The sequence below is a fragment of the Stegodyphus dumicola genome, chromosome 3 (assembly GCF_044657685.1).
Source record: "Stegodyphus dumicola isolate Sdum_Otavi_A_Nest chromosome 3, ASM4465768v1".
NCBI classification, from domain to species: Eukaryota; Metazoa; Arthropoda; class Arachnida; order Araneae; family Eresidae; genus Stegodyphus; species Stegodyphus dumicola.
In genome coordinates this window covers 278,301,986-278,317,724 of record NC_140770.1, presented here as the reverse complement: position 1 = coordinate 278,317,724, position 15,739 = coordinate 278,301,986, and the positions used below count along the sequence as shown (strand labels likewise).

Here is a 15,739-nt window from a genome sequence, read left to right as displayed (position 1 = left end):
TACTAGAAAAATAGTGCGACGTAGCAAAACATGTAAATCCATAGGCGAAGTTATGGTGCTCCGTCCGTTTTTCCCTGCCCCTGGTTCCCAAATTCGGCAGTTGTGAGTATTCACGTCACCTTCCAAATGCAAATGAAGCAGCATACTATTGACAAAATTATTATTGATTAATATGCTATTTTGTCCACAGGACAGACGAAGCAACGGTTCATTGCATATGTCACCCTATAACGGAGAGACAGTTGTAGGATTAATTTCAATCTCAAAACCGGACGATACTTGAAATATTTTGTTTTGCCATGGAAGACGATAAAACTGCCCAGCCGAATGCCGAAGCTAGCAAGTGTGAAAATTCCCCCGTTTTGGGGTTGAGATGTGGTTTTATCAAGTACAGGTCCAATTTCAATAGCCATTCTGAATTGATCTTAAAGCAAGCAAGAAACTGAAGTGAGAACCGGAGTAGAGCGTCATAATCACGTAGAAGCAACCACTGCACCAGTGAAAGTTTGTAAGGATAATTATCAAAGTATATTCCGCATGATCTTACGAACAGTTGAACGTGGAATATCCAACGTCTGTGAATACATGCCGGATATTGGAGCTATGTTCTCTACCACCCAAAGCGCAACCTCCTTTACTATTTTCGCAAAAACGGGTTTCTTCCTCTTCCAGGACGAACGGAAAACGATCCTGTTTCTTCAAATTTAGTTACGAAGTTTTCGTTAACATTAATTGGACCTCTTCAAATCGCCTCCAAAGAGCGAAATTTCTGTAGAGCAACTACTATTTTGGCAAAACAATTTTACTAACAAAGAGCGATTTCGTAAACTTATTGTCAGCAACAAGCACACTGAGAACAAAATCTCTTCGAATATTTCTAGGTTTTATAACACCTGCTGTGTGGCGTCGACGAAGATTTATATTTTGACTGCAGGGTTTCAAAGCAAAACGCTGTCTATTTGTAACTAATTCTTTCTCTCTCTCTGAAAGACATTCCCATCCCTTCATTAAATCCGCCACAAAATTTAACGATTTTCTGATGACTGGTTTCGCCTGCTGGCAGCTTTGAAATAGGGTTCTTTAAATCTGGACATACTGTATAGCCGAGGGAATCGAATTTCTTCTACTTCAATCAGTAATGCAGCATATTAAAAAAAAAAATCAATGATGAAACTTGTCTGATTAATATTTTCTGATCATTCTATGATCTAATTCTTCTTATCACTGCTCATAATTTTCTGATCATACTTTTTCAAATTTTACATAATTAATTAATTTACATAAATTAATTTTTAATAATTTAATACTTTTACATAATTTAATAGGTCATACAGGAAATCATATGGAGTCCACATAAGATTTTTTTTCGTGTATTATTTATTAGCCTATACTTGCAAATTTCATGCACAAAGCCACTTGGCAGCCGAGCAATATTAGAGTTACTCTGAAAAGTAGTCCCGCAAACTCGAGAGGATGGTGAGTTACCGAAAATACCGAATGGAATGGGTTGTTCACAAGAAGGGATGGGTTACTCACCAATAAATTATTTTGTCCTAAATTAAGCAGGGTTATTTTATTGATTACTTTTTTTTTTTTTATTTGGTTATTCAAGGCATCTGATTTCATTTCCATTTATTTTTGTTTCTTTTCTTCCCGTCCGACATTTTTCTTGCGCAGACAGGTACAGTTCTGCAGGTGTTTAAGGCATTGATGAACTAACTGTTAAGCTGTTGTAACTGTTAAGTGTTAAACTAAGCTAACTGTTAAGCAGTAAATTAATTGTGAAAGAACAACACGGGGGCGGTTAAAGTGTTTCCTAAACCGCTTTCCCTACCTATCACCAACCTCTGAAGACGACTTTAGACTCACCGTGTATTTTAAGTGCCGCCTAGCCGCACAGACACTATACGGTTACAAATATCCATGACTTCTTCGAGATTCGAACCCAGCTTCACTCATTTGCACGGACAACACGGCGCAACACTTATAAGCCTGGTTATTAGCTGAGAAACTCTACTCAGAATGAACTGAAAGTTTAGCTTACAAGAGGGTGCAGTTATAACCTGATAACAGCTTGCAGCAGAAATGAGAAATTTAAAGTGGCAACTGAATACCTGACTTTCTTCAGCCAACTTGTTACTGAAAGAAGGAAGGGCATAGCTTGGAATTTCCACGGAAAGAACAAATCTTATCACGAAATTCGTTATACAGGTTCCAATCAATAGTGGCACGAAAGGAAAGAGACAAAAATTGCAAAATTAACCATAACAAATTTTGGACCTAAACAGGAAAACTTGCGAACATTCATATACCTGAATATGTAGCACAGTTACGAAAATCCAGTAAACTCTTTGCGCCTTACCAGCGTGTTTAGAAATGATTACAATCTAACTACTACTAAACCCCCACATTATTTCAAAGATGAAGATTCTGCTTGACCAGCAGAAATCATTTAACGATTAAAATTATTTTGCCATCGAGTTATAGGGAAAATCAAATAATCGGGAGTCGAGTTTGAGGACTCCAGTATATATTCTTCTTATTTAAAATATTAGAAATAAGTTACCGCGCAGCCATTTTTGTTAAAAAGAAATGCTGAGAAGAAGCAAATAATAATAGAAAACGTTCATCCTCATAAAAAGAAGCAAAAGGAACGTGTTTTACAAAATTTGGATCGGTTATTCAAGTAATAAATAACAAATAACTTCTAATAAAAACGAGCACTTATCCATCTGCGACTGACGTCTGACGCACGATTGTTTCTTCAACCTCACGCAAACAATCGCGACATTAAAGAGAACTGAACCGCTCTGCGGCCAATCGTTTTCGACACCAGTATCGAGTCAATCTGTTTAACGGTCCTCTCCTTCCGAAAGGTATGTCCCGTGGGCTGTGGAGAGCAGGCTTTTTCAAAAGGCGCCAGGATCATTCACTTTGCGTGGGCATTTTGCAGAGCCACGTGAGACCTGGAGAGATAACGATTTTTCACATCTATCGCGCGTGTGTTTGTGTTCGGGACTGCAAAGAATTTCCTTCGGCCGGAAAGCACTTGTCGGTGACGAAACAATGACGGGGCACTGCACCCTAGTCAGCCTGTGTGCACGCGGGGAGAAAAAAGAAAAAAAAATTCAGAAGAACGGTTTGAGTCCAGTTATAAAGAAAAATGTTTCTGAAAACTAAGCGCTGCTTAAGAATAACGTTTGATGTGGATACCACATGACTTCTTTGTACGGCCTATTAAATTATACACACTTTTTGCTGCACTTCAGTTAAACTTATTTCCCCAAATCAAACTAACTTATTTAAACGAGCCCTCGAGGTACATTGAAAATGACAACACAAATTGCAAGTTTTGGAATTAAATATCCCGGTCTATTTTTGTCTTTCGGGAGTCAAACTTTTAATAATTTAATTTTTTTTTTCATGACGAGTATAAAAATTTTTCCCATATACCAGGAACCGGGACACTACATTAAAACTAGATTTCGTAATTTGTCCAAAATCAATTTTTTTTTAATTTGACATTTCCAAAACATGAATAGTTTTATAAAGTATATCTTCCGCCTTAGCATGCCTCTGTGGTGTAATGCACGCTCGGCGCGTATTCCAGAAGTCCGTAGTTCGAATCCTGGCGAGGGAACATATGACCACGACCAATGATCACGAAAATAAGGCTGAGTAAGGACTTTTATGCCGGGTAAGAAATGGATGGGTATATATATACATATATATATATATATATATATATATATATACTTTTGGTATTAGCCATTACAATAAAAAAAAGATAGTTCACAACGAGATGTTATAGCAGTCTCATTGTCTCATACACAGAATTTCAGCGTTCTACAGCATTAGCTTTTTTGAGTTGTGCGAGTTACCTAGTGCAAAATTAATAATCTGATAATTAAATTAAATCAAATCTGCATAATTAAATCTGAAAGCTTTCAGATTTTACATTGCACCCAAAGGGGCGTTTTTTTAACGTTTTCTGTGTTACCTTTATTAAATATCATGTTCTTTGCACTTAAATCATGAAATTCAATTCAACAGCAATATCGCAAAATAGTTTTAAAATGAGCCTATCTTTAGAATTTCCGACACACAGTCTCGCGCTCTGGAGATACAAATGTTTCTTTTTTACCAAAGGCCCTGGATACCAAAGGCCCTGGATTCGAATCCCGGAGAAGGCATGGATGTAAAATTATCTGTCCCTTCATAGGAGGTAACGGTGGCCACCTATTAGATGCCTTCACAATAAAAGAGTCACCACTTCTGGCCTTAGTAGTTGCCAATGCCGTTATAGGCAAGTGCCCGCCACTGGGGGAAAAAAATAGAGACGTAATCATTAATGTTGTTCCTTTAAATCATTCTCTGCTGCGTAATTTATCAACTATGCAGTCTCGAAGACCTTGTTCTAAATTCCAACAAAGTAATGAAATATAAGCATAAGTTATTGAGGTAATTAAAGAGGTGATAAAAAAGTAACTATTTTGAAGTATGACTTGCCAAGAGACTTACTTCAGATTAGTAATATTTCCATTAAGCGTCACAACGTGACGGTACTATCTGACGGTTGTTCTTATACAGAAGAAGGTATGAGGGTCCATATATGAAGGCACATATCTGAGTTAATGGCAAGGCCGAAAAACACTCTTCTCTATGATACTGCAGTATAATAGCGATGGCATTTTTATGACCATCTATGTTTGACGTGAAAACAAAAGTCGGTTTTGTAATAACAAAATCCAATTTTAAATTCTGTAAATATTGTCTCCGGAGTATAAAATTCTCAGTCAACAAAATATTCATGATGTTTTAATTAGTTAAAAGCAAAGTTGTTCATTTCTTTAAGTGCAAAATTCACGAAATACCTGATTTTTCCCTCCCTATTTCTGGTTTCAAAATTTCTGAGAACAAATTTAAAAGCCCCCCCCCCATATAGGAGGAAAAAAAAAAAAAATCTAAGCAAAACTTTTATGAACGTAACCCCACTAAAGAAGTATTTTATTCTTTACATGTTACTTCACTATGTAAATAAAACCTAGGTTCGAAAAAAGTCTGAAAGAGTTAAGATTTTAATGATCCTCCTAACGAACTTTCGCGAAATTTAATAGAGATTTATCAGTTGGCATTATCAATACAAATGATCCAGGTGGAAGAGCTGAATTTTTTACAGGATGCTGGATGAATATACATTTAAACTAAGATGGGAACATGTTTTATCTTCTGTATATCTGAAGAGTGAAAAAATATAGAAGTCATTTTATAGAAACATTGAATGCTTTTCATTAAATATATCGCGAATTAAACGCATTTGTATTTTAATCAATATTATGGAAAATTAAGATATTCTTAAAAGCTGGCCGAATGGCAAGAGACTTTGTAAGGATCTTAAGTTTCATTAACGTTTATTTTATTTTAAAACTTTACTATAACTTCTTATTTTCCACTTCCGGCCAGAATTAAATGTGTTAACTTGTTTATGCAAATTGTACTTTTTAACGCCCAAGTATTTAACTTGTGGCTTTTTGCCAAGAGTTAGATAGAGAGGGAAAGTGAGCCGCCTTGCCACTGCATTCTGTACGAGTTTTCAATCAGCTGCTGTCCGCCTTTAAGGCCAGAAGTTTAGTCCTCTTGATATTTTAGAACGCATTGTAGTTTCGGCAGTTTGTGTACTACATACGTAATAATTTAAGTCTTAGTGTTAAGGCCAGTCTTAGTGTTAGGCATTTGTGTAAACTAATTCAAAGTGAGCTGTTATTTAAAATTTTAGTTAGTAGGGTTTTTTTTTTTTTTTTTAAATATTTTACGTTCAGATCACAAGTGGTTGGTATTTTTATCCCGAATTGCGGGAGCACCTGCAATATCGTGGACACTAACCCTTCCTGCTTGTGTCGTCCATTCCACACATACTTAAACATAGCTTGAATAAGCTCCCTGTTCCTAGACACGTAATATTCCCTAAACAAGTCAAAAGACATACAAGTCCTGACAATATGACTTAATTACGCTGATGAAGTCACTAATTCGGAACTTAAACTGCCTGTTATAAGTTGCCATGTTGGATAACTGCGCACTTTTGCTTCTACCTGTATTGACGCTGCTTCGCTTCTCTCTTCCTACTTCTTACTTGAACATAGCTTGAGTAAGCTCCCTCTTCCTATTCAAGACACGTAATGTTCCCGAAGCAAATCAGAAGACATACGAAAAGTGAAACAATTAATTTGCAACAGACGATATTTAAAGCGAATCAACGCGTAAAAATCGTTTTTCATGATTCATAGCCCTTTTGGGTTTAAAAAAAAATCTGGTGTAATCACCCCATGACATCCTTGTGCGCCCTATTAAATTAAGCACATTTTGGGCCGCAATTCATTTAAACTTATTTCTTCGAATTATTCTTAATTAAACAATCCCTCGAGTCAAGTTGAAAAACAAATTAATTAAATTACAACAAAAAAGGAGAAATAAACTTGCATGTTATAGCACTTCCATATACAAAATTTCAATGTTTCGCGGCTCTTCGTTTTACGCTTATGCAAGATACATACGTACGTATTTACAGAGGTCATGAAAAATTTCATTTTGAATCCATTTTACAATTCGTTTTGGAATAAAGAATCCTTTATTATGTCCGTACGTACAGATGTGATGCAAAACATTGAACAAATGGATTCGGGAACGTTCAAAATGAATATTCCCGTTGAAATAAGATACCCGAAATTTTTCTCGATTACAATGCTTTCTTTATTTCGTACAGAGAAGTACAAACAGTATTTATATATATATGTATGAAAACAAGTAACAAAAATTATCGACGAGTTTACCTTTACCTTTTACTAAAGATATGTATAGTTGCAAAGGGAGAAATTCAATCATTTTTGTAAAAAATATCCTATGTCTTTCAAAAGAACAAAATATTTCAAAAACCCCTATCCTGGAAGACAGAACTTGGATTGCGTTTACACTCAAACAAAACAGAACACCTGCTGTGGACACCATATGACTTCCTTGTACGGCCTATTAAATTATATACACTTTTTGCTGAATTTCATTCAGACTTATTTCTTCGAATTTCATTAAAGGTATATTTCGCATTTAATTAATTCAGTTCTCACTTCGCGGAAAGACAAAAATGCCTAAAAACTCGAAATATCTTCATTAAAAATTGTATAGTGAAAAAAAAAAAAAAAAAAAAAAAGCAATAAATACAGTTAAAAACAGTAAGAAACAATTTTTATAATTAAAATAAAGTTTCTACGAAGAAAACAATTCAGTCAGCGGGTATAAAGACATATTTATCGGTGCACAAAACTGAAAGTTTATTTTTGGTTCCATATCGCACTGAAGTTGGTGCACAAAGCGACTTAATTCAACATTCTATTAAGAGATTTAAATGTAAATAAATTGAAGTCTCGTTAGGTTTAGTAGCACCTAAACAACTTTTAAGTTTTTGATAATCATACAACTATTGCATGCAGATTAATTAAAGGGATAAAAACCTTAACCGGAACATAAGAACAACATAATTCAGTTAGGTTTAAAAGGAAAAAAAAAACGCACAATTTACCATCATATAAGAATAAAAAATCTGAGCTTACCGAACCGGGTAACAGAGTAGATATACAGGGTAGTCTAAAATTACTGAGCTCGATTCACATTTAAATTGCGGGCCACAAATAGACCTCATGGTCAAAGCTACTTAATGTTTAAAATTTTGTTGTGTAAAACTGTTTTAAATTGTCTTTCCAAGGAAATAAACATGTACCCATCCCATTTTGTTCCTTTCTAATTTTTCAAACATGAAATGGGCTCAGTAATTTTAGACCACCCTTTATATATATGTATTTTTATTTCCTTTACTTCGTTCAAGGAAGTAAAAAGATAAAATTAAAAAATATTTAATTCCCTAAAAGGCGAATCAACTGTATAATCCAAACTCAGATTTGCTACTTCCTCCTCTCCTGAACAGCCAAAATTTCAAAATTTCTATCCTACTTTTCAGCTTCTGTCTGACAGTTCAGTCAAAGAATTTGAATGGAATCCATTGTCTTTCTTTGATTTAATGGTTAGATGCACTTTTATACAAAAAACGCCGTACGGTGTCCTGAGATTTGCTTATTCAGTTCTCGTTCTTTTAGGTTGATTATAAAAAGGAAAGCAATGTGAAGAAGTTTCTTTCCCTTTACCTATGGAACAAGGATCCTAACATCCTAAACGTGCATTGTTTTAAGGGTTATCAATTTTCCCGTTAAAACTTGTGGAAATTCTGGAAGTCTGACGGAATCGAAAGGTTTGTTCGTAATATCTGGGGGTTCGTTACAGCCGGCTTGGAATGTGATCCATTTTTTTGTACGAGATCGGTTTTCGTGAACTACCGGATACAGCAAACTAAATTTTCGATCTTATAAAATTCGTTATGACGGTGATTGATTATACGGAACGATGTTTTAAACTTTCCCGCAAAATGTAAGGTGTATTTTCATTCAAACTATGATTGCATAAGAATTAAATATGTATAAAGAGAAAATGTGAGCATGCATTTCTTTCTTTAAAGCATTCTCACATCTTTAGAAAGAGAGGTCAAATGCCTACTTTTAAAGATGGGGCAGGCCACTGGTATCGCTCATTGCTACTGTCGCAGACATAGTTGCGTTTTATGTGCAGATACCTCTCACGCAGAAATTTTCTTTGTCTCTCATAATCAGCTTCATACTTCAGTCGCTCCATTACCTAGGGTTTTATGCAGTCTTCAGTTAGAAAATCTTCTCCTCAGACCTAATCTGTAAGAGTTAATGTAAAATGTTGATTTATGGTGGATCAAATGTTATTCCACGAAAAATTCAGCCATTATTTCAAAGCTATACACTTTTTTAGCCCAAATGGGTGTCTCGAAACGGCGTTTTGCGCCGGTTCTTTGTAAATGCTCGTTTCATTTTTGAAATTGTTGTCACCAAATATTATCACCCTATATTATATTTAAAATAATTAAATAATGAAGAATCTCAACGAATGTATACATGTTTCTCTGTGATTAAACAACAGTACCTTGAACCATCAAATTTTCAATAACATAGTCCTCCACCCGAATATGGGCACCTGGAAGCTCGAATTTGGAAATTATTCTATTACCTATTTCATATTTTGTAAACCTTCACTAATTTTTGACTGATAAATTCAACGATTTCAAAACGAGCAGTGGTGACACTGTACGAAAAAAAAAAAAAATTATCTTCAGCGCGCGAAACTGTTTACCGGAAATTCTAAAACTATACTGTTTCCCAAAGAGGCATCAGCCCAAATTCTCTAAGAGCCAAAATATTATGACATATTGCGAGACTTTCGGCCTATGAAACAGCTGCAAAGGCCGCTCCATGACATCCCTAGTGTGCTTTATCGAGTTGAGATCCGGCGAGATAGGTGGCCAGGACATTAACAAGGAATTCATTCTTATGGTCCTCGAACCACTTTAACACAATTCGATCCTTGTGACATGGGGCGTTGTCCTGCTGGAAGACAGACGCTATGTAAAGGTGCAACTGATCCGCAATTATGTTCAAATAGTTCGCAGCCTTCATACTCTGTTCTATCACAACTAAGGTTCTCAGAACCGCCCATGAGAAAATCTCTCAAAGCATAATACCGCCACCATCAGCCTGTGTATGACCTTCTGTAGAGGGAAGAGCAACTGTTTGCCTAAAAGACAGCGTACTCTGACACAACCATCGACATGATAAATGAGAAATCGTGATTCATCCGACCAGGCAACTGTCTTACCAATGATCCAATCTCTATATTCTCGGGCCCGCTTTAGGCGTAGTTGACAATGACGCTTGGTCAACAGAGGCACACAAGTGGGACGTCTGCTGCGCAGTCCCATATCAAACAGTGTCCGCTGAACTGTGTGTTCCGGAACATTTGCGCTTGGACATGCATTGTAATGGGCTGTCAGCTGAGCCACTGTTTGGCGTCGATTTTTCTGTACCAAGTGGGACAGTCCCTGGCGTCCTTTTTCTTTGATGATTTGTGGACGCCCAACACCTTGACGTCTACTGGTTTCAGACCGGGTTCCGGGCCGCCACGTGGAACTACTGAGAAGAAAGACCGACGTATTCGGCGTAAGGCTGCCGCGCATCGTACTGCGTCTGCGGCAGAAATTCGAACTGCAGTTGGTACCACAGTGACACAACGAACTGTTACAAATTGGTTAATTCAAGGACAGCTCCGAGCTATGTAGCGTGCATTCCACTGAACCCAAGCTATTGCCGTTTGTGATTCCAGTGGTGTCAAACAAGAGCTCAATGGAGGACAGAGTAAAGATCTGTTATGTTTTCTGATGAAAGCAGGTTCTGCCTTGGTGCTAATGATAGCCGTGTGTTGGTCAGAAGGATGCCAGGAGAAGGCCTGCAACCAAACTGTCTGCTGCCTAGACACACATCTGGAGTCATCCATCTGGAGTCTAAACGTCTGCTGCCTAGATACACACCTGGACCTGCATATGGAGTCATGGTCTGGGGAGCAATTCCTGTGCCAGCAGGAGTACTCTCGTGGTTATTCCAAGCAAACCTGTAGTGCTACTATTCATGAACAGCATTCAAGGGGGAGTTTTCCAACAGGATAACGCTCGTCTTCATACCGCTGTTGTAACGCAACGTGCTCTACAGAATGTCGTCGACATGTTACCTTGGCCTGCAAGATCACCAGATCTGCCTCCAATTGAGCACGTATGGGATATCATTGGGCTATAACTCCAGCGCCATCCACAGCCAGCACTGACCGTCCCATTATTGACAGAAGAAAGTAAAAGCATGGAATTTCATACTACAAAGTGGCATTCAGCATCTGTATGATATAATGCATGCACGTTTGCAGGCTTGCATTCAAAATTCGGAGGTTACACCGGCTATTAATGTAACAGCATTTCACATTTGAAATGCATTTTCTTGATCTTAAATTAACCTGTGATCTTGAAAATGTAATCAATTAAACATGTTAACTACATAAATGCCTTGGCCAAATTTCATTACTCTACAATAATTTTTCCTTGGTGTTGGGATTTTTTTTTCCGTTATTGTACGTATATATTCATTGCTCAACGCCACATAAAAGAAACTGCGAAGAGACAATAATCTCACTGAAGCTGAAGCGGTTCGATTTTCGTTTTAAAACTGACTTGTTTATATAGATGCGATTTAAATTTATTTGAGAGAAATACTTCAAAATTAAAGTTACTACATCAATTATTGAGTTTTCCCTCTTCTTACCTAAAGAAATTTTCATCGCCGATTTTTCGTCGTAATTATTTTATTATGGAAAACTTTGAATTACCACTTTGTATATTTTTAACGATGTGATTTAAAGATTAAAGCTAAGAAATTTTGTGCCAAATATTAAAAAATTATATCAATATATCAAACACAGTCATCATATTTACTAAAATCGAAATTTTGCACAATTAGAATCTCAAATTTTGTTTCTGAAAACTTGTTTATATTTGTAAAATTAAAAACAATAATAATAAAAAAAATAATCAAACATATATTAAATAAATAATTTTTTCAAAACTTCTGTTCATGTTCTAACTCTTAGCTTGTAAAATTATTTGTGGTGTAATTATGTCGTATGCTGTATGCAGAGGCAAATGTAAGGAAAAGGATGCAAGAAAAAGATTTAGAATTCCTGAACTAAATAGATCATAATGTCTAGAACAGAATACGGAACGAAAAGAGAATCTATAGTTCTTTTATCCATTCGAATCGCAATAAGTTGTCGAAGTTGATGGTTTAATGATAAGTAATCAACCAGATCATCTAAGACATCAACTATCTCGTAAGCGAAATCTGAAGAACGGAACATCATCAACAGAGAATAAGAATAAATGTATCCCTACAAGTTACGTTCTCTGTAGCGAAATACACAAAAAAGGAAATCAACTTAGAGTATCTATAGCGAAAATGTAGCCAATCAACTACTATCGCCGAAGCTGAAAGATAATCAGAAAATAATTTAGGAATTAAATAGTGTACTACATAATATATTTTAGGATTTTTTTATATGTTTCATGTAAAATGTTAAGATTTTTGTTATAAGTGAATTTGTAAAATAGTTTTCGCTCAAAATGTGCCTTAAGAATATTAATGATGATTCTGAATATTGAAAATCAGAAGAGTGAATGTTTTATCACTTTAAATTTGAACAAATTTACGAAGAAAGATGTAAAAATATATTCCTCAGAAACGATACTTCCCCATCTTCTAATAGATTTTTTATGCATAATTTTATTTACCTTGTAAGGTATTTCTTCCACCTTCTCAGCGTTCCTTCGTGGTGTAGTGGTTCTGCAGGCTGGGCCGGTATCCAAAGATCCGTGGTTCGATTCCCGGCAAAGGCGTTTGCTAATTTTTCATCTTTCCTGCTTCCAAAGTACCTAATGTCTCTACAATCTGAAGAAATTTTGCTTTTGATACGAAATTTTTATTTTATTATTTATTTGACATGAAACTGTTCAAAATATTTGCTATGGTCATAAACTAGGTAGGTTAAATGTAACACGGATAAGAAACAGAGTTATTAATTGGTTTAAACTAAAAACTAGAAAATAAAACATAATTTTCACCCTTAATACGATTACACACTGCTAGCCACTGAAACTGCTGCATCAGGAAGGAAAGCAAACGACAGAATCTTATTGTTATACGTAGGCAGTATAATGGGACAAAAGTACGGTTCAGTTTGCAGGTGGCCTGAAAACACAGAGTGTAGAATTCGATACACCGAGCTGGCAACTGAACGGCTATAATCTGGCTGGGCATCAAGTCGACAAGGTCACGGTCGAACTCAGCTTGGATGACAGATACGGATAGCGAAAAATATGTATACATATTCTTTAAGGAACAATACATATTCTCTGACGAATACTTCATTCCATGCGGCTTCAACCCTATGCCAGAATTCATAGCCGTAGTGGCTGGCTGTTGGTAGTGTACCGATCTCTCAGTAACTCGTCACAGTAACGAAGTAAAACTTGCTGGTTTAAAGCACAAAACACAAAACTACAATAATTACTGAAATTTCTATTGCCTTACATCATGCAAATGCAACACCAAGACCATATCTTTATGTCATGTGCTCAAAATGGCTTTTCTGTTCAGTATGCGCGTTTTAACATCGTAGACACTTTTGCATCACAGTTGTAGGTATCGTTGTGCAATGACTTTAAGCGGAATCGTTTTCTGTTCACACATCTGTTGAATTTTGTTATTCAACTATTGCGATGGGCAATGATATTTTAGTTTATTTTTATTGGTGTGTAAGGCATTCAAGTTTGCAAAAATATATTTTATATACAGGTGGCTATCAAAATAATGGAAACACTTGTGAATACCAGTGACATTTAAGAATGCGTTTCGTAAGTATTAAATACTATAAACCTAGTTACAGTTTTATTTAATATAAAAAGTACATATCATGGTAGAATGAGGTAGCTTTATTTAAGTTACATATGTCTCGGATGTTGTCGAAAGCGTAAAATGTCAGACCTTACAGATTTTCAATGAGGCCAAATTGTAGGAGCCCGACTAGCTGGAGCAACTGTGACAGAAACACACAGCTGTTAGGCGTTTCTAGGATAAGTTGTCTAAAGTCATGGCAGCGTACATGCAGCACGGCAGGAAAAGCTTCATAAAGCAAAATAGTGGACGGAAAGACAAGCTGAGAGAAAGAGACCAATGGGTACTGAAGCGGACTGTAATGTCTAAAAAGAAAACAACTGCAACCAAAGTGACCGCAAAGCTCAGTCAGCACTGGATTCTCCAGTGTCAATAATTACAGTTAGGAAACACCTTATTAAATATAACATTTACGGCAGTGCAGCTATTCCCAAGCCCCTAGTGGCACATGTTACTGCCAAACATCATATACAGTGGTGCCAAAACCGCAAAACCTTGTCGATTGATAAATGGAAGACAGTTATATGGTCAGATGAATCATCTTTCACACTTTTCCCTTCAACAGAACAAGTGCACGTCTGGAGGACACCTGCAGAAGTGTATGATCGTGATTGTCTCCTTCCAATCGTCAAACGTGTAAGTGAATCCGTCATGGTATGGGCAACCGTGTCGTTGTTTTCTGCTGGCCCAATCGTAATTCCGCAAGGAAGGATCAGTGGGGACAACATATATAGAATACCTATATAGAGAAGTTTTAGTTGACCAGGTCTATCCTGTGGTGCAAACTTTGTTTCTTGTAGGACATGGAATTTTCCAGGATAATAATACTCCTATTCAGGCAACGGGACTTGTCCAATCATAGTTTGATGAACAAGAGAATGGAGTGAAACGTCTACCTTGGCTCGCGAAGTCCCCGGCCTCAATAAACTGAAACATTTATGGTTTGTTTTAGAGCGTCCGGAATCAATATCCTCCACCGGCATCTCTCCCAGAACTTTCACAATATCCTACATTAAGAATGGTACAATATTCCTTTATACACTATTCAGTACATGTATGATTCGATTCTCAGGCGAATCCAAGCTATTTTATATTCCAAAGGCGGGCCCATGCCATGTTAATAACGGATTCTTTATTTCATTTTTTAACAACCACCTGTACATGTTAATATATTGCAAGTATGTATTTTAATAATACATATTATATACCTTCATTCTCTGTAAACTGAGTCATAATCTTATGCAAATAAGCCAGACTGCTATGGTAGCCAAATTGCCAATAATTACTGCCATATGTATGTAAATAAAGATATTCATAGCAACGGTTGAATAAAACAAATAGCAGGAGAAAATGCCCAGTATGAAATTTTATGTCTGAGCTCTAATTTCCTATATAGTTCGACCGTCTCAAGCGCAACCCTGGTTGGCATTCTGCCAAAACACATAGACTCGTCCATAAGGGGCGGTATTACTTGCTGCGACGTGAAAGGTCTTCTCTTCTCGAGAAAGAACTATGCTGGAGTAAAGTCCCCATCCTTGCACCTATTTTGAAAACAATTCGGTCCGAATAGCGCATGCGTATTTGCGCTCATGGTCGCGGATGAGGCGGTCGAACTATACTTGGCAGTTATCGGTTCAAACAATTAATGGTAAACATAATTATAATTAATCTTCTAAGATATTGGTAATTCATATTTCAACATATTCCCAGTTCATGGTTCAACATATTCCCAGTTCATGGTTCAATATATTACCAAATAATGGTTCAACCAAACTACCAAATAATGGAATAATGTTTCATCGTCTTTTGGTTGCAGCTATTTTAGTACCATGATTTGCTGAAGAAAGAAATTTTTAACTGTATGTCTGAAGCTATATTCCATGGTTCACCATATTACCAAATATTGTTGCAACTCTGAATCAAATTTTTAATAGTATGTACATGTTTGAAGCCATATTCACAATCCACGGTACACCACATTACCAAATATTGCTGCAACTCTCAATCAAATGTTTAATAGTGTATGTTTGAAGCCCTTTTGTGGAGCACCTGTAAACTGACGTTGTTAACCCTCGTCGTAATGTTTATCATTTAGAATCTTCAGGGTATGCGGATTATTTGTTTTATGCTTATTGGTAACCTGCTTCAAAATATTCGCCTTCCTTTCCAAATTATTGACAAACATTTATTTTTTTATTAGTTTAAATATGTGTTCAAGTTATAGAGGACATCTGCAGTTGGGCGTTTCTGATTACTGCAATTTGGCCTTTGAACAAAGCAATAGCTAA

General features: G+C 36.3%; 1 protein-coding gene across 1 annotated transcript in view; it reads right to left on the bottom strand.

The window, feature by feature from the left end:
* LOC118196513 (cilia- and flagella-associated protein 68-like) overlaps positions 1–15,739 on the bottom strand; it is a 159,194-nt gene that overhangs the window by 59,798 nt on the left and 83,657 nt on the right. Inside the window, exon 2 of the mRNA XM_085812407.1 lies at positions 8,599–8,786. Within this exon, the coding sequence (XP_085668533.1) occupies positions 8,599–8,733 (135 nt within the window). The 5' untranslated portion in view covers positions 8,734–8,786. The remainder of the gene's footprint in view (positions 1–8,598; positions 8,787–15,739) is intronic.